Below are 18,544 nucleotides of genomic sequence, written 5' to 3'. Positions count from 1 at the left end.
CAGCGACTTTTGTCAGGGGCTGGCAATGAGGTTGCTAGTGGGCATTCTCAATACTGGTTGCCTTGACAGCGAATGAGGTTTTTTGCCTCTAAGTACAAACATTTTGGAGGCAAAATACTAAATATAATCTAAATCTAAATCTAAATTAAATCCGTACATACAAACAAAAATGAGAAACAGAGCCTACTTTCTTCCATTGCGTATGTTTATCTACGGTGCTGAGAGGAGAACGATCACATGAGCTCTACCGTCTTCTTTCCTATTGGCTGTCGCTCCCGAAAGTCGCTCTTCATTTGCATAAAGTTGAAGGATTCTGAACTTTGTCACGTCACTGGACACGCCCCATACGGTCGTTTTGCTACGGTTTCTGGTTTGAACGACATGCAAAGAGATGATCAGAGAGCGTCATGCACGGAGCCTGTCAGCACAACGCTACGAACATGGAAGCAGTAATGCTCCTCAGTACAATAGATTGCATATTAGACGCTCATGTTCTGGATCTTGACTTTCTTCAAGAAAATAAGGAACAGGGTCATTCAGAATATAATTGAGAATTTACAATTCCAGCTGAATTCCTGAATTTTAATCGAGGTAGCAAATAGGATGCACAATTGTAATTTGAATTTGATGACAGAATGATGACAGAATTTTCAATTTTCATTTTTGGGTGGAATATCCCTTTAAAGAATCAGCATTAATGAAATGAAATACATATTAAAATATATATTATATTGCATATTTTAAATAAATTTGAAAAGTATATAAAAAATAATGCTTACACTTATAAGCTATATATATATATATATATATATATATATATATAAATTCATATATATATGTGCATTATTGAACTTTTTTTTTTTTTTTCATAGTGAATGTGTTCAATATTATTAAAATTGCAGATCGAAATTCACCCTCTATAACAGGCTCACTGCCTGGATATGGACGAAATGGACTGCATCGGGTAAGATCCCTTTATTATTGTCACTCAGTATTTAATATAATATAATATAATAATGATAAAAGATATATTATTCAACCCACTTTGTCTGTTTTTAATGTATATTTTGTTCCAGCCTCAGTCGACTGATTTCACTCAGTATAACAGTTATGGAGACGTGTGCGGTGGGATGAGAGGTTGGTTTCATCCATCTTTAGTTTAACTTTAATTACATACATTAATATGTAATGAGAGCAATAATAATCACAGTCATATATATTGTGGAAGTAGTATAAATTCATGTAGACGATAAAGCATCATGTAGTGCAGAAACTGAGATAGCTAGCATTTCTCAAAGTGGCTATTTTAATGTATAAATATAAAAACAAATCTTTTTCAGAAACGCAGACAGGTTCAGGAGGAACATCTCAACAGGGTCTGGAGATGTCTGTTATTAAAAGAATGATGCAACCTGCTCAACAATGCAACACAAAGTTTAAAATGATTCTTGTTTCTGATTCCAGATCCAATCTGGTTTGGGGAAAATGATTCTTAAAGAGGAGATGGCGAAAGAGATGATCAGAGAGCGTCATGCACGGAGCCTGTCAGCACAACGCTACGAACATGGAAGCAGTAATGCTCCTCAGTACAATAGATTGCATATTAGACGCTCATGTTCTGGATCTTGACTTTCTTCAAGAAAATAAGGAACAGGGTCATTCAGAATATAATTGAGAATTTACAATTCCAGCTGAATTCCTGAATTTTAATCGAGGTAGCAAATAGGATGCACAATTGTAATTTGAATTTGATGACAGAATGATGACAGAATTTTCAATTTTCATTTTTGGGTGGAATATCCCTTTAAAGAATCAGCATTAATGAAATGAAATACATATTAAAATATATATTATATTGCATATTTTAAATAAATTTGAAAAGTATATAAAAAATAATGCTTACACTTATAAGCTATATATATATATATATATATATATATATATATAAATTCATATATATATGTGCATTATTGAACTTTTTTTTTTTTTTTCATAGTGAATGTGTTCAATATTATTAAAATTGCAGATCGAAATTCACCCTCTATAACAGGCTCACTGCCTGGATATGGACGAAATGGACTGCATCGGGTAAGATCCCTTTATTATTGTCACTCAGTATTTAATATAATATAATATAATAATGATAAAAGATATATTATTCAACCCACTTTGTCTGTTTTTAATGTATATTTTGTTCCAGCCTCAGTCGACTGATTTCACTCAGTATAACAGTTATGGAGACGTGTGCGGTGGGATGAGAGGTTGGTTTCATCCATCTTTAGTTTAACTTTAATTACATACATTAATATGTAATGAGAGCAATAATAATCACAGTCATATATATTGTGGAAGTAGTATAAATTCATGTAGACGATAAAGCATCATGTAGTGCAGAAACTGAGATAGCTAGCATTTCTCAAAGTGGCTATTTTAATGTATAAATATAAAAACAAATCTTTTTCTTTCTTTCTTTCTTTCTTTCTTTCTTTCTTTCTTTTTAACAGAGTTTCAGGTATGTAGATTACCGTTTTGAATCACTCTGTGTGTTTCCATGTATCCTTATTGCATCCTCATTATAATATGTAAAATTCTTTACAATACATGTTCATACTCATAAGTACTAGCTTCTCTTTCTATTAATGATTTGTTTCTAGCCCATGCATGATGGCAACCGTACAGCCACCAGAATGGACAGAGGAGTGTCCATGCCTAATATGCTGGAACCAAAAGCAAGTGTAACATATTAAACTAGCATAAAATTATCTGACATTTAATATGATTTTAATTATTAGGCTGTTCAGCATTCAGTGAGTTACTTGGATGTGTTGTAACTATGCAGCCTGATTTATTAGACCCTACATTTCGAACACTAAAACGAGTTTGTGCAGATTTTGCATTTTTGTACTGATTGATATGTCTCGTTTGAAGGTATATCCATATGAAATGCTTATGGTGACCAGCCGTAGTCGCTCCAAACTGCCCAGAGATGTGGACAGAACCAGACTAGAGGTAATTTCTCACAGCATTTGTGCAACAAAACTTTGCATTATGATATATCCAAAAATGCCCACTCAGAAAAATATTTAGGCTTAAAGATTTGAGAATTTTTGTATTTGAATTGCAGGTTAAATTTCCACCAAATTTGGATAACACTGTTTTTACGTTAACAGACTAATACACGTAATGTGATGCATATTTGTCACTCGTACATAAATGAAATCGGTGGGAAAGGAGTAAGATTTCTGGAATAGTACTTAACCTAATAGTTAACCCAATAATTAAATTGAAGATTTTGCCATATTTTAACTATGTTCACTTTTAACTGAATTAAAAAATATGTATGACGATTCTACGCAATTTGAATAATTGCATTTTGAAAATACGATTTTTTTTTTATTTATTTAAATAAAATCAAATAGATGCAAACTGTTCATTATTAACAATGCCATGATTCTTTATTTTCATTTTTTTTTTTAAGAGCAGAAAACTTTCCTGTTTCATTTATGAATTTTATGTAGAAGTCTGTTTCTGCCACAGGATAAATAAATCAATATTTGACTTTATTTTTAATAATTTTTTTTTGCAATTCTGAGTTTATATATCACAATTCTGACTTTTTGTCACAATTTTGAGAGGAGAAAAAAAATGAATTGCAAGATGTGAACTCTATAAATTCGCAATTCTGAGTGGAAAAATCTGAATTGTGAAATATTAACTCAATTACAAGGACAAAAGAAATCTGAATTGTGTAATAAAACGTAGCAATGAAAAAAGTAGAAGAATTCTGAGGGAAAAAAAGAGATATAACAAGAAGACAGAATTCGGAATTGCGAGAAAAGAAGTTAGAAAGAATTCTGCGTTTATATCTTGCAATTCTGAGAAAAAGTGTCTTTTTGACTGAAGTCTAAATTGTGATATAAACAATTGCATTATTTTTTTTTTTTACCTGTGTGACCTTAGTTTGATTAGTTTGCCTATATTAAAACCAATCTGAACTATTGTCTTCCAAATGGATGGTTATTTTATAAATTAGGCTTAAATATTTTTGGAGTGATTTTTGCTCTTTTTCTTCTTTTTTCACCTGCATTTCTAGCGCCATCTGGCTCCGGAGATGTTCTTTGAAATCTTTGGGATGGAAATTCAGGAATTCGACAGGTTACCTCTGTGGAAACGCAATGAACTGAAGAAGAAAGCCAGACTCTTCTAACCGGGACCTACAACATCTGCACACACTCACATGATGTATCACACAGCTGTTTACTCCTCTTCTGTTGTTCCTTGCTAAAACTATAGCCAGAAGAAAGCTCCATGCTGCAATATTATCATATGATGTCAGTTTGTAATAAACAGAGGGTCTAAGCAATTCATCCGTATCTCCAAAATTCTCAAAATTCTATTTTTTGTCTCTGTCGCTTTAATTTTCTCTCTTCTAGAAATGAGTCACCCTTTTTTTTTGTTCTTTGTTGTTGTTGCATATCTTTGTAAATCACGTTTATGCAGGTCTGATTATCTGAGCCTTTGTAAATTTGCTGTTATAATCACAATTCACTATTCCAGTAAAGACTCCTCTGTTAGCGTCACTTTTGGTTCTGGGAGGGATTGTAGATGCGACACTGAGTAGGTGTCTGTTTCTTTGTAGCTGCTCTTGTATGTTTTGAGTGCATTCAGCGAGACTTTATCCATGCTAGCACATATCCATGTATTCACCCTTTGCTATTGTACCAGCCTCCAATTAACATCTGTTAATTAAAGGTCAAGTGTATCATTTCCGTGCCAACAGCAGCACTAAACAGAATTGAAAATAATATTGATCACTGTCAATTGTGTCAAACACATGTCCATCTTTCGTTGGTCAAACCCACATCATTGGTTACTGGCTTCTCAAACTGCTAACTTTTCCATTTTATACCACTAATGGTTCAGAAGTGATACACTTCACCTTTACGCTTTCTATGCTGATTTAACTGTTTAATCAATGCTGATGTCCCTGGTATATTGTACATTTAAATAATAGAATACAGAGTTAAGGTAAAAATTAACTGCATTTGACTTTTTTTTTTTTTAAAGAGCGCATACTCAGTCACACTGCCAATTTATTGTATCTCAATTGTATTTCTGAGTAAAGGGAAATGTCTCAATGTGCAGCTCTCAGTAAAAACCAAAGGCATTACATTATATGAGAGCTGTAGTCTAACAGCTGTTTATTCTTCATCCTCATTAATCAAATCAGATGTATTATTGTGCAGTATTTCTTTATGCACACTAGAGTGCACTGGACTTCCTGTGAAGCTAGTACAGTGAATTATTAGCTGGACCAAATCAACTAATTCAGATGAAAACATTCTCAGTAAACACCATAACTACATTGACAGGTTTGAATAAAATGTGGGTAAGTAGAATACATGTCCTTCCTCCACTTCTCTCTCTTTCTTCATATGCTCACAAACATGTTCATGTAATTAGGTGTAACTGACTGGAGTGGCTGTCAGTGTTTATGACTATATATTTGTGTGTGTGTGTCCATGAAAAAAGTTTTATTGAGAATTTGGCTGCATTAAAATACAGTATAGCACAAAGAGGCAAACAAACGTAAACGGCAATACGACGCAATGACGTCGTGGATATGCTAATTAGACGTATGACGTCACTCGGCGACTTTCCACTGAAAAGAGTCCACAACAGTGTAAATGTGAAGTATTCTTAAAGGAATAGAGGTGTTAAAAAAGTCCTTAGTGTTAATTCATAACAAAAAGAATGACGTTTTGTTAAATTTTAAGGAGAAATTATTTGAAAAATAATGTCCCCGCTATGCTTTTCAACTCATTTGTGTACTGAACGTGTCTCTAGGGAAAAGGAAGAAATATCTGTTTTATTTTTGAATTTTTTTTTATTTATAATTTTTATTAAAATTATATATTTTTTTGTTCCTGTAAGTTGTATGATTGTAATAATGTGAATAGGGTGTGTTGTGTCTATATGTTAAAATCTTTTGTTAATCTGTTTGAAGCAATAAAAAAAAAGTCAATTTTGTTGCTAGATTTAGCAACTTTTCAGACTACCCTAGCAACTTATTCTTCCAAAAGCACCTAGCAGCAAATGTAGCTATTTTTAAAAATTTATTTGGCAACATTTAGCAACTTTTGGTAAGTGACTCAAACGATAAAGAGGCACACATTTTCCATCTAAATTACACAAAAAGAGGAAACCAAAGGTGCCTAGCCGTACACAATTCACATGAATTAAGTTGGCTGCTATTAGCAATTGTTTAATTTAATAATAGTAATTGAATAATTGTTCATTTATGATACACCTTGTTAGTAGCTTGTACTTGAGTTTGTTGATCAGATAGTGCACGGTAAGAGAAATATCTAGAAAAATGCGGATTATAATAGTGTAATATCACCAGCGAATGACGTGATTCATTCTAAAAGATGTTTAGCAGCAAAGCAATGCAGTAGTATCCTGCTACACGTTTCAGGCCTCACGAACCAGGCCGGAAGTGTCTCATGTGGTGAACTATTCATTTATATATTAAGTTAAATGGTTATCTTATAAATATCGATTATGTGCATGTCTTTCACATTTTACTACTGAAGGTTAAAGTAGTTGTTATCTTTTATTGTTTTCAGTATTTTTATGCGGACAGTTCGATTACGTTTTAGATTGGGTGTCGGAAATGGGCTTCGTGATGAGGCCACTTTATGTTTCGAATTGATTATTTTTAACATAATCAATGCTTTGTTCTATTACCGTTCTTGTTTGTGGGTTTACGTCGCGTTACTCTAGAGCATTTTAAGTTTGTTTTTGACTTTGTCAGAGTTGAGATAAGCTAATGTGTGTTATGCTTTTTTCATGTCAAAATCTCATCGAAAATGTGCAAGATTCCAGAGACCTTTACACAACACGCTGCATCCGCAAATCACCAGCATGTGGCCGATCACACACACTCTTCACACTCCTGCCATCTGGAAAAAGGTACCCAATCATTTGGGCCCTCACAGCCAGACTGCAACAACTTCTTTCCACAATCCATCCAAAATGAATATAAATGATCAGATTATGTATTTTTAACAATACAGTAATTGTTTTGCATATAAATCCTATCAAAATACATGATGTTTCATTCATTAAAGACATTGATCAAAATGAATATGAATACATAATCAGATTATATATTTCTAGTATTTCAGGTATTGTTATTAAAGGTTGTAATATAAATCCTATCAGAATCCAAACACTTCCGGCCTGGATCATGTGTTGGCAACTTCACAGCTTTCCAGAGCATAAACGCATTTGTTTTCGGTCATGGTGGGGACTTTCCATTGAGTTCAGTTGGTTTCATAATGAGCTAGTTATGTTTTCTATCCGCTAACCCTCACAGAAATCCTTTAAAATTTTCTTGGATTTTCTAACACATTACTTAGCATGCATATTTAGACCGATTGCAGGTTACTTTTATTTTTGTGCACACTTGGTTTCTATAATGTAGGCAAAATCTAATGCAGAGGCTCTCTCTTGACAATGCTGTATGTTGACTCTATGCACGTAAAACAGGTGACATAAGTGTGTGTGTGTGTGTGTGTGTGTGTGTGTGTGTGGTGCCAGACAGTGATCAATTCTGTGATTCTTGTTTGTCTTTGTAGGTTGGGCTATTAACAGTCCTGTCTTTAATTTAAAGGGGTCATATGATGTTGCTAAAAAGAACATTACTCAACTACATGTTGGATGACCTGAAGGTGAGAACATTTTCAGCAAATTTTCATATTTGGGTGAACAATTCCTTTAATATAAATAGCAACTCTATTGTAATCATTTGTGATCGAGTCTCAAATTCTATTTATGTAAGTTGCTGCTTATGTAGAGTGTTCCAAATTGATTACTTATGAGTTTTCTCTCTCTTTCTGTGTGTGTGTCTGTGTGTGTGTGTGTCTTAATGGCTGAAAGGTATGTATGTGTTGTGTGTCATCTGTCTGATGTTGACCTGGATAAGCAGGAAAGAGCAAACAGATCATAAAAAGCCATAAAGTCTGTGTTTATTGTCCAGAGCTAACCAGCTCAACAGACACGGCGCTCTCTCTCATGTGCATTCATTCTGCGTTTTTTTCTGTCTGTATGCATCTGAAAATCTGCTTATGCATTGTTTTTCCTACATATATGGATATCCAGATGGTCTGCTGTAGAATTCTTCAATATTTATAAATGCACATCCATCTCCGAGTCTTTTTCCAACTCTTTCTTATCCAGTGAATCTTGAATCTGTTGACCTTAGTGTGATCTCTATCTATCTATCTATCTATCTATCTATCTATCTATCTATCTATCTATCTATCTATCTATCTATCTATCTATCTATCTATCTATCTATCTATCTATCTATCTATCTATTGTTCTATCCATCATTCTATCATTTCTTCTATCAATTTTTTTGGGGGGTTTCTGTCATTTTGTGTTGGTTGCAGACATCACTGTGTTTTTTCAGCTGGTTTCTTGTCTTGCTTCTGGCCACAACATCATTAGATTTTCATCACTGCATTGTTCATTTTAGAAGAACTTGAGAAATCAACAACTAGTTTACGTAACATCACAAATCCACTTGATTCACAGAGACAAAAAAGGGCCATGCTAATGAAACGTCAGTGCGTCATATGAACTTTTCAAAGTCAGTGAGGCAGAAAGAGTTTCTTCCCGTCCAAGTCAAAACTCACAGAGCATAACCCATTTCCCAAACTCCTCTATTCAGTCATACTCATAACTATAATCTGTGGCAGTTGACTCTACGAGCGGATGAGGAATCCTATCGTCTCCCTGAATGGATCTTAATCTCACATATGTTTTCTCTGTTGTGTTTTTTAACATATTCTGCTTTGACTGATGACTTTATGTCCTGTTCCTGCTTGTTGACTTGTTGATTTGTTCAGAGGACTGAGATAAGAGTCCAGAAATGTGGAAGTTACATGGTGACACGTACAGGCCCTGTTTACTATTAAATATAAAGTGTGCAATATCTATGCGACTAGTGGCACAAAATGGAACTGTAATCTATTTATTTTTTATTTTTTAGATAATAATAAACCTATTGCGTGTTTGGAGTGACACTACTTGTTGAGTTTATTTGTTAACTTGTTTGGTGCCACTAGTGGTGCAGGAATGGCCCACTTCACTTTTAAATACACTTGTAAACAGGGTCCAAAACGTTTTGTGACTCACTCAAACCACTTTCAGAGCTGATTATTTCCAGATTCCCTAATGCGTGGTTCTGGTTTGTCCGTTGAGTTGTTTTCTCTCTGAGGGGGGTGAAGATCTGCCTTGTTTTGTCCTTTGCACCTCAGTGTGGGGCCGTCTGATAAAACTGCATTGGTATGTGGTTGTGTGTTTAAGGAGCAGATGATAATGTGGCACTGCAGGAGAGATCCTTCAGACTGTGATGTAAAAGTCTAGTTATGTCTTTGAATGGTAATTCTGTGGGAAAATTTGCACTTAAAAACAGCAACAAAAGTTTAGATCAGCAAAAATGTTATGTTGTTATTTTACAGTCTTGACTTGGTTCTGCTTCCACTTAAAAAGGTCATTAATATCTTTCAACTGTCATGTTGTATACTAATCTATATTGTTGCAAAGCAATGTATTTGACAGAAAATGCAATGCATTTATTTATTAATGTATTTGTATTTGCACTAACATTGTATAATTTGAGGTCTGGATTTGTGTGTGTGTGTGTGTGTGTGTGTGTGAATACTTTTATTCAGCAAGGACACTGATGATGTAACAAAATATTTCTATTTTAAATAAATGCTTTTGAGTTATGGCTGCAGCTGAACCATCACAAGAATAAATTACATTTTAAAATATATTAAAATAGAAAAGTTATTTTAAATTATAATAATAGTTTACAATATTACTGTTTTTACAAGAGATTTTTTTTCAAAAACATTAAGAAATTCTTCCTTACCTCAAACATTTGAATGTTTTTTTTGTTCATATAACTGTTTTTATAGTTTATAAACTTTTTTTTTTTTTACATTTCACTTTTTTTCCCCATAATGCAGTGTTGAAACAGGCTTCCATACTAATATATTGTGCAATAACATTTAAAAATTACTGTAAATAAGGCAATAAATAGAGTTTAATATAAAGAAATGAATACAAAATATAGTATGTAGATAATGAAGAGAGGTAGATTGTGTTCACTGGATGATTGCAGGATTTAATTCGGTTAATTTAATTAACCAGTGTAACATGGTTACATATATTATAAAATATGTAACATATATTATAAAATATTAGAAGGCACACTTTGTAATTTGAATAGATTGAATAGAATTGGAACCTTTTTAAGTGTCTTTATGAGCAACCTTTGGCTAAAGTGCTGATTATGTCAGTTGAGTGCTATTGATTATTCGGGATGCAAAAGTTGACCACATGCAAACAGCTGCTAACCCAAATTAAACTCAAGCACAGAAGCACATTTACACCAGCAGTCACATTGTCACTTCCATAAAGCAGGACTGACTATGCAGCACATCTCGTAACAGGAAATGGTTGTACAAAAGAATAAGAAGCAGATTTAGCTGCATGAGCTGCTATTGATTCTTGAATTGATTTGATCTCATGTCTGTAAGTGGACTTTTATTACTGCTTTAAATTATGGCATCTTTAATTTAGTGAGACTGGGCCAAGGGTCAAACGTAAAATAAGAGGCGCACGATATGACACAAGAGAAGGTTATAGTAACCCAAACATTATTAATCCTCTATATTCCGTGACTAGGACAGCTTACAGTCATAGATTTCCTTCAGTCAGATGGAGTCATGTCTCTATTTCTCAAGCTTGAGCTCAATAATCCTTGCCTCTCAGGATCTTGGGATTGATAGTTCCCTGCTAAACAGACCAGCATTGACTAGCACCAGGCCAACACTAACCAGCATAAACCAGACTCCCTCCTCACATTCAAATGAGTGTTTTTGTTTACATATATTCATTGGAAGAAAACGTTAGCAGCCAGTTAGCACCCAGTTTATAGCCATGTGAGAGGTGTTCATGCAATTGAATGAGTGTTTTCTACAACACTGACCTCATGCTGCTTTTTAAACTGATCTCATTAAGGTTGGTGTGTGTGTGTATGGTAGTTAAATGCTCCTGACATGTTGGGCTACAGGGTATCTCACCTTAGGTTTTTGTTGTCTCAGAGCATGTATTTATATGCGTAGGACAGATTAAAATAAGCATGGATTGTGCATAGTCTGATATAAATAAACTGTAGCATAGTGACCAAATGCCTAATTAAAAATGACTAATGCCTGAGTTATAATGACTAATGAGAGCTTGGTGAAATAATGCATGCAAAATTATTTTCATTGTAGTAACTGTTCTACAATGAAAATAATTTTGCATGCATTATTTCACCAAGCTCTCATAAGTCATTATAACTCAGGCATTAGTTATTATTAATTAATCACAACTCTAACACATTTTCTAACAATATGCACTACCGTTCAAAAGTTTGGGGTCAGGAAATTTGTATTCTTTCTTTTTTTGAAAGAAATTCAAACTTTTATTCAGCAAGGATGTGTTAAATTAATAAGAAGTGATCAGATTTATATTGTTAGAAAAGATTTATATTTTGAATAAAGGCTGTTCTTTTTAACTTTTTATTCATCAAAGAATCCTGAAAAAAGTATTGCAGTTTCGAAAAAAAATAAAAAAATAATTGGCAGCACAACTGTTGCCAACATTGATAATTCTAATAATAAATCAGCATATTAGAAAGATTTCTTAATGATCATGTGACACTTTATACTGGAGTAATGGCTGATGGAAATTCAGCTTTGCATCACAGAAATAAATGATATTTTAAAGGATATTAAAATCTATTAAAACCATTATTTTATATTGTAATAACATTTTGCAAGATTAAGTTTTTTTTCTGTATTTTTGATCAAATAAATGTAGCCTCGATGAGCATAAGAGACTTTGTCTCATTACAAGTCTTACTGATCCCAAACGTTTGAACGGTAGTGTATGTGTGTATATATATATATATATATATATCTTATGCAGTGTTGCTTCAGAAATATATTAAAGTTTGACTTGTTAAAACACGTAAGACTGAAGATATTCATGCATGCAATGTGGAAATATAGCAACATGTGTCCTAAATCTGCACCATGATTAAAATGACAATTTTGGTCCTAATTCTAGGCATTCTAAGCATTCTTTAGTACTTTTAGACTAGACTGTACTAGCCTTAAGCACTCTGTAAATGTGCTCCTCTAAAGCTTCCATTGTGGGTTGCCGTGGAGAATGTGCCTTATGGTGCAGGAAGTGAGGGGATTTGCCCTCTGACTGTTTGGACAGGGGTTCCTGCTGTGGGGACAAGCTGTGATACCAAACACCTTTTGAATAAAAGCGTCACCTCTTACAAAGGTGAGAGTTGAAGCGCAGAACCATGTTTAGATTGACTGTAACATGTAAATGCAGGGCCTAGAATTTGAGAAAAACAAAGTTCTTTGTTCAGTAGAAATGTATAAATGCTCTGTGAACGACTTTGTGAACTACTGCGCTTTACATCGGATTTACAAAGCTGTTCATGAAAACCGATTTCTGGATTAACAAAACCCAGTTTTGTTTCTGTAATGAGGATGTCTCCATTTTTCCAAGGTGTCTTAAATATTTAGTGAAGTGAAGTGGGGCCAAGTATGGTGACCCATACTCGGAATTTGTGCTCTGCATTTAACCCATGCAAGTGCACACACACAGCAGTGAACACACACCCTAAGCAGTGGGCAGCCATATTTCTGCAGCGCACTGGGAGCAGTTGGGGGTTCGATGCCTAGCTCAAGGGTCTCACCTCAGTCATGTTATTGAAGGGTGGAAGAGTTGGGGGTTCGGTGCCTAGCTCAAGGGTCTCACCTCAGTCGTGGTATTGAAGGGTGGAAGAGTTGGGGGTTTGGTGCCTAGCTCAAGGGTCTCACCTCAGTCGTGGTATTGAAGGGTGGAAGAGAGCGCTGGTTATTCACTCCCCCCACTGACAATTCCTGCCGGACCTGAGACTTGAACCCGCAACCTTTAGGTTACACGTCCGACTCTCTAACCATTAGGCCACGTGGATGGGATTGCAATAGCAGAGGATGAGCTGAGGTTACCTGTCAGTCTCTTTCTGGCCTGTTTATACACTAGCCATAATGACTTTCACAGAAAGAACCACTTTCTCCCACATTTAAAAATGCTGTCAATATTTTGACTGTACATGCTTATATTTGTAATGCAAGAATGTGCCAGATCAGCATGAAAGCTAAATGAGAAATTCATGCATGGGCATGGCAGTTTGAGGGGGTTGTGTGAATATAGCAATTTTTATGCCCTAGGGGCTGATTTTAAAATATTTTGTAAGATATATTTTAGCATTATAAAATAATTATGATTGTAATATTTTTTAAATCATATCTCTTTATTTTTGCTGCGTTTCAAGCACCTTTATGTGTAGATGTTTTTATTTTTTCGAGCTTAAAATATGAAAATCCATCATAAAAATATGAATTTTTAAAACTGTGATTGTCACATTTATCTGGTTTGCGTTAGTTATGTCTCTTGTCATTTGACCTAGCTTTCCCTCTGTGTTTAATCAGTTATTCAGTTCACCTGTATTCTATTAATTAGTCATTAGTCCCTCGCTTGCTTTTGTAATTATACTCCCTGTTTTGTTACTATTACTATGCTACCGATGTCCGTCAATCTACTTCACAGCAAATCACGGGCCCCGTCCTTGCTTGGGCCCCAGAGCTTCAGCCCCGCCTAGCCCAATGGTTAATGCGGCCCTGGTCACAGACCTGTCTGCTCATTCTGTGTCTTTACAAAACACATCAGAGACACGTCAGACAATCATGGCAATTTTGTTCTGTCAGCTGTACACATTTTTCATGTCACAGGACACAAGAAACATCCCTTTATAGAGAGTTACTCATAGACTTGCACTGATTGATTCATTATATCGCAAACATGCCTTATCAATCAAATCATTTTTGTTATTCATCCATCAGTGCTTGAGTGCTTGTATCCACGTGTGTGATGTGCTGTGACAGGCATGCAATTCATCTCACACTGTTTGTGCAAGACATTAATGAAACCTCAAATTGTAGCTTGTGTTAAACGGTTAACTTTATAAGTGATTAGACGTGGAAGACAGTAAAACATGCACCACCTAGCAACTATCCAGAACGCCTTACTAACTGCCTAGAAATAACCCTGCAATATGTTAACAGCCACTGCACCCTAATATTGTGCCGGCGGGTTTTGCACAGGCAAGCACCATCTTATTCAGATCATATAAAAATCTAGTAATTACTGTCGCATGCCTCATGTCAACACTCTGCTAATGGCAATGTCTTTTGGGATTTTATGGCCAGAGCAAAGTATCCAGAGAATGTTATCTCCTCAGGAATTTATGGGACATAATGAAAAAGTCAAATACAAACTTAGCAATCTGTTTTCAAACACACACTTTAGTGCAAAATGACAAGCAAAGAGTAAAGATGAACAGATAGAGGTGGATAAAAACACATGCAATAAACTTACGATTGCTGGTCTCTGAGTTGCTATCATACCTCCGTTTCCTGATTTTTGAATTTGTGTTTTAAGGATTTTTTTAGCCTCATATTGTTCAAATCAATATGTTGCTGTGGTCACTAAACTAACTCTTTATATGGAAAAGAACTGTGTGAAGTCTAACTACAGTGAACTGTCACTTTAAATTACATATTGAAGAGGAGGTGGCTTCATTAACAAGTTCACCTTAGCACAATATCATTTGTTTTTCAAGCATAACACATCCAACTGTCATCAAAAATCTACAGGGACATAATATATTTAATTTACTCAATTAAAGAAAAGTCATGTCACAGGATGATTGTTAGCAGGATAAGCAGCAGCCATTTCCACCCTTATATATTCTCCCCATGAATATGCAAAGTTGTGTTGTATTTCCTCTTTCACTCTTTGATCAGTGGCTCTGTTTTTAGTAGATGAGGTAATGACAGAAGTGGGATCCTAAATGGAGACTGAGAGCCTAAAATCAAGGCATGTACCAACACGCCCCAATTTTGGTAAAGAAGATGCCCAATCATGCTGCACTCCTCCTGTGAGATGCTGAAAAACAATTCTAGAGAGAATCCCGGGACCCAGAGGAGATTATGTTTTCCTCTACAACAAGCACTAAACACGGAACACTAGGTATAAATTTAATTGGATATTCCCTAACGTTTGAGCAATGAGCTTGTAGGTCGAACTGTTTTGGTTCACTTATTCCTTGAAGGTGATAAATAGAATATGCTCCTTTTTTCCCTTCGAGTAAACAGAGTAATGATGCTCAGCGGTGTCTGAAGGAGTGGGTGGATAACTCAAACTCACATCAAACTGAAATGGCAAACAAATGAAAGGCCAGCATCAGTGAGACTGTTTGCTCTGAGAGCTTGTGAGGATAGCATAAGTTTGATTTGAACTTTAGCAGAGATGAAGTTTTGTTGTTGCCATTTTTTTAACCTTCAACCAACCTTTTTAACCCTCTAAACTCCATTACGTCTTTGCAAATAATGTCATTTTAACCCAAAAGTTTGGGTTCTGTAAGATTTTCTTTTTCTTTCTTACTTTTATTTATTTATTTTAGAAATATGTCTCTTATGCGCCCTAAGGTTGCATTATTTGAACAAATAAATGCAGAATAAATACAGTAAAAACTGTACATTTGTGAAATATTATTACAATTTAAAATCATTACTCCAGTCTTCAGTGACGCATGATCCTTCAGAAATCATTCTAATATGCTGATTTGCTCAAGAAACATTTCATATTATTATCAATGTTGTGCTTTTTAATATTTTGGTGTAAACCAAATGTTTGCAGGATTTTTTTTAAATATAAAGTTCAAAGGGATAGCATTTGTTTGATATAGAAATCTTTTGATAAATTACTATCACTTTTGATCAATTTAATGCATCCTTGCTGAATAAAAGCATTAATTTTGAACAGTAACAGTAAAATGCTCTATGCCTAAATATTTGTGGTTCTTAACATCTTAACATGTGTTTTATTGGTTTTGTTATAGCCTTATGCTTGTCACATGCATTGTGGTTCATGTTGAATAGCACCACGCTCTATTCCAGTAAATTGCACATCATTTTATGATCTTGTCACTTTGGCATCCCTTTCCAGTTTGTCTGGTGGTATCAGTATAATCAGCATTAATGTATATAATGTGTGGGTGATTCTGAGGCTTATCGGTTATTGTTGCTTATGATCTTCGAATAGCCTGGTTTCTCAGTCTTGGCAGATGATCTAGAATGATACGATTCCTGGCATTGGCCAGTCACCTCACTGGCATTTGAAACTCACAACAGCTTGTCTAGAATGCATATGAATTGAGATTTGCTTTCTCCTGTTTATTCAGTAGAGACAAGCAACAAGTTATTGAGTGTTAATGATCCATTGAAAGGAACAAAAGTAATGGTTTCATGTCTGTACCATCCAACCCCATTCCTTACACCTGTGGATCATAGTACCAGCCGGTCACAGCTTACTTAACACATGTTTTGCTGGTATATTGTTGTAGGTGTATAATTTGTATATGTCAAGAGAGAAGATGATTACGTTGCTGACATAGCTCTGATGAATGCTTAAATCTGATTGGCCAATTACAGCATTCTGCTGCCAATTTTATTAATTGACCATTTCTCCAAGCAGCTGATTTTCTATTTTCACTGAAGAAGAAGAAAAACACGTGGTGTAGTAGAATTTAGTTTGAAACTATTTTGAATCAGAAATTGCTAGTAAATTTCACAAGTAATTACTAGGAAACAGCAAGTACCACATTGAATTAAACATGAAATTTTGAAGTAGAAAGAAGTATTTTGAAATTTTTTATTGTAAAAAAAGCACTTCATGCTTCCTTCTGCTGACCAGCTTTTTGAAGATGCTGATTTCATTTTCCAGCAGGATTTGGCACCTGCCCACACTGCCAAAAGCACCAAAAGTTGGTTAAATGACCATGGTGTTGGTGTGCTTGACTGGCCAGCAAACTCACCAGACCTGAACCCCATAGAGAATCTATTGGGTATTGTCAAGAGGAAAATGAGAAACAAGAGACCAAAAAATGCAGATGAGCTGAAGGCCACTGTCAAAGAAACCTGGGCTTCCATACCACCTCAGCAGTGCCACAAACTGATCACCTCCATGCCACGCCGAATTGAGGCAGTAATTAAAGCAAAAGGAGCCCCTACCAAGTATTGAGTACATGTACAGTAAATGAACATACTTTCCAGAAGGCCAACAATTCACTAAAAAAATATTTTTGTTTTGGTCTTATGATGTATTCTAATTTATTGAGATAGTGAATTGGTGGGTTTTTGTTAAATGTGAGCCAAAATCATCACAATTAAAATAACCAAAGACTTAAACTACTTCAGTCTGTGTGCATTGAATTTATTTAATATACGAGTTTCACAATTTGAGTTGAATTACTGAAATAAATGAACTTTTCCACAACATTCTAATTTATTGAGATGCACCTGTATATATATATATATATATATATAGTGGGATAAAGTTGAGTCAGACAGTCATTAAACCCTCAAAAATAACCCCCAACTGGGCAATAAGGGCCCCAAAACAGGTGGAAGGATCTTGTAGTACCCTTATAAAGTCATCTTTGCTGTCGTTTTTCAAAGCAGTCAACTTGAAATACAATATGTCAAATTTGAATTCAGCCACAATATTTTCCCAACAGAAGTGTCGTTCACAGGTGACAAGCTCCAGAGTCCATTAGGACTTGAGATTAAGAATCTGTGTCTTTCAAGCGGTCATCGTAGCAGCACTTCCAATGGTTTTATGGCTTCTGCCCAGGCAAACGCTCTCACACGTGCAGGAGCAGATACAGGAAGGGAGGAGAGAGAGGTGTCTGACTGGGGCAGTTTTCCTCAGGAGAGATGAAAAGACACGTCCTGCTGAGTCTGAGCTCGTTGTCTGCTGAAGTGTTATGGATGTAACCAGGAGTGTTGAAGCTTCAATAAAAACACTGTCTCTCTTTGTTAGGCATGAATTTTTAAGATGCTTTTAAAAAAACTAAAAAATACTGCTTTGAAAAGTTGGCACTCCTGACAGAGCAACGACATAAACCAAACTGTTTTAACTGTAATTGCAACTTCCTTTGCACGTTCATTAGTGGTGGGAAGTTTCAAAAACGGAAGGAAATCCTGACTGAAGCTTGGGAGGAAATCCTAATTGTTCCTCTTCAATTCAACATGGTTAATATTCATCAACCGGTGTGGAGCAGAATGATCCGGTTAAACCTCAGCTCTCTGAGGGATATCCTTTTTTTCCTCTGAGGCTTCTGTTATCTTGAGACCTTACGTGGTGTGGAGGACAGGAAAGACCATCTGGTCAGGGTCTTTGATGTGGTCAACACCAGAACACCAACCTCATTTTAACACATCTGTTTCCCACAACAGCCGTGGAAAAGGCTTTCTGAACTCATCAGGATGTCAAGGCATGCATCACT

At 35.2% G+C, this 18,544-nt stretch overlaps 1 protein-coding gene and 1 long non-coding RNA gene across 2 annotated transcripts in view; both read left to right on the top strand.

Annotated features, from left to right (window-relative positions):
- The window catches only part of LOC107568520 (actin-binding LIM protein 1-like), a 56,661-nt gene extending 38,685 nt beyond the window's left edge, over positions 1 to 17,976 (top strand). Inside the window, exons 16-26 of the mRNA XM_016254486.1 lie at positions 1,341 to 1,376; positions 1,465 to 1,573; positions 2,027 to 2,088; positions 2,201 to 2,261; positions 2,505 to 2,512; positions 2,655 to 2,729; positions 2,929 to 3,009; positions 4,094 to 5,681; positions 14,405 to 14,408; positions 15,437 to 15,441; positions 17,789 to 17,976. Of these exons, the coding sequence (XP_016109972.1) occupies positions 1,341 to 1,376; positions 1,465 to 1,573; positions 2,027 to 2,088; positions 2,201 to 2,261; positions 2,505 to 2,512; positions 2,655 to 2,729; positions 2,929 to 3,009; positions 4,094 to 4,207 (546 nt within the window). The 3' untranslated portion in view covers positions 4,208 to 5,681; positions 14,405 to 14,408; positions 15,437 to 15,441; positions 17,789 to 17,976. The remainder of the gene's footprint in view (positions 1 to 1,340; positions 1,377 to 1,464; positions 1,574 to 2,026; positions 2,089 to 2,200; positions 2,262 to 2,504; positions 2,513 to 2,654; positions 2,730 to 2,928; positions 3,010 to 4,093; positions 5,682 to 14,404; positions 14,409 to 15,436; positions 15,442 to 17,788) is intronic.
- Positions 389 to 1,087, top strand: LOC107568523 (uncharacterized). Its single transcript, XR_001606771.1, has 3 exons — positions 389 to 449; positions 903 to 964; positions 1,077 to 1,087. It is a non-coding gene; the product is annotated as an uncharacterized lncRNA (long non-coding RNA).
- Positions 17,977 to 18,544: the final 568 nt, after the last annotated feature.

The sequence above is a fragment of the Sinocyclocheilus grahami genome, unplaced genomic scaffold (assembly GCF_001515645.1).
Source record: "Sinocyclocheilus grahami isolate Dianchi unplaced genomic scaffold, SAMN03320097.WGS_v1.1 scaffold1253.1, whole genome shotgun sequence".
NCBI lineage: Eukaryota > Metazoa > Chordata > Actinopteri > Cypriniformes > Cyprinidae > Sinocyclocheilus > Sinocyclocheilus grahami.
The sequence above is the reverse complement of the archived record's forward strand: the minus strand, read 5'-3'. Positions and strand labels throughout refer to the sequence as shown.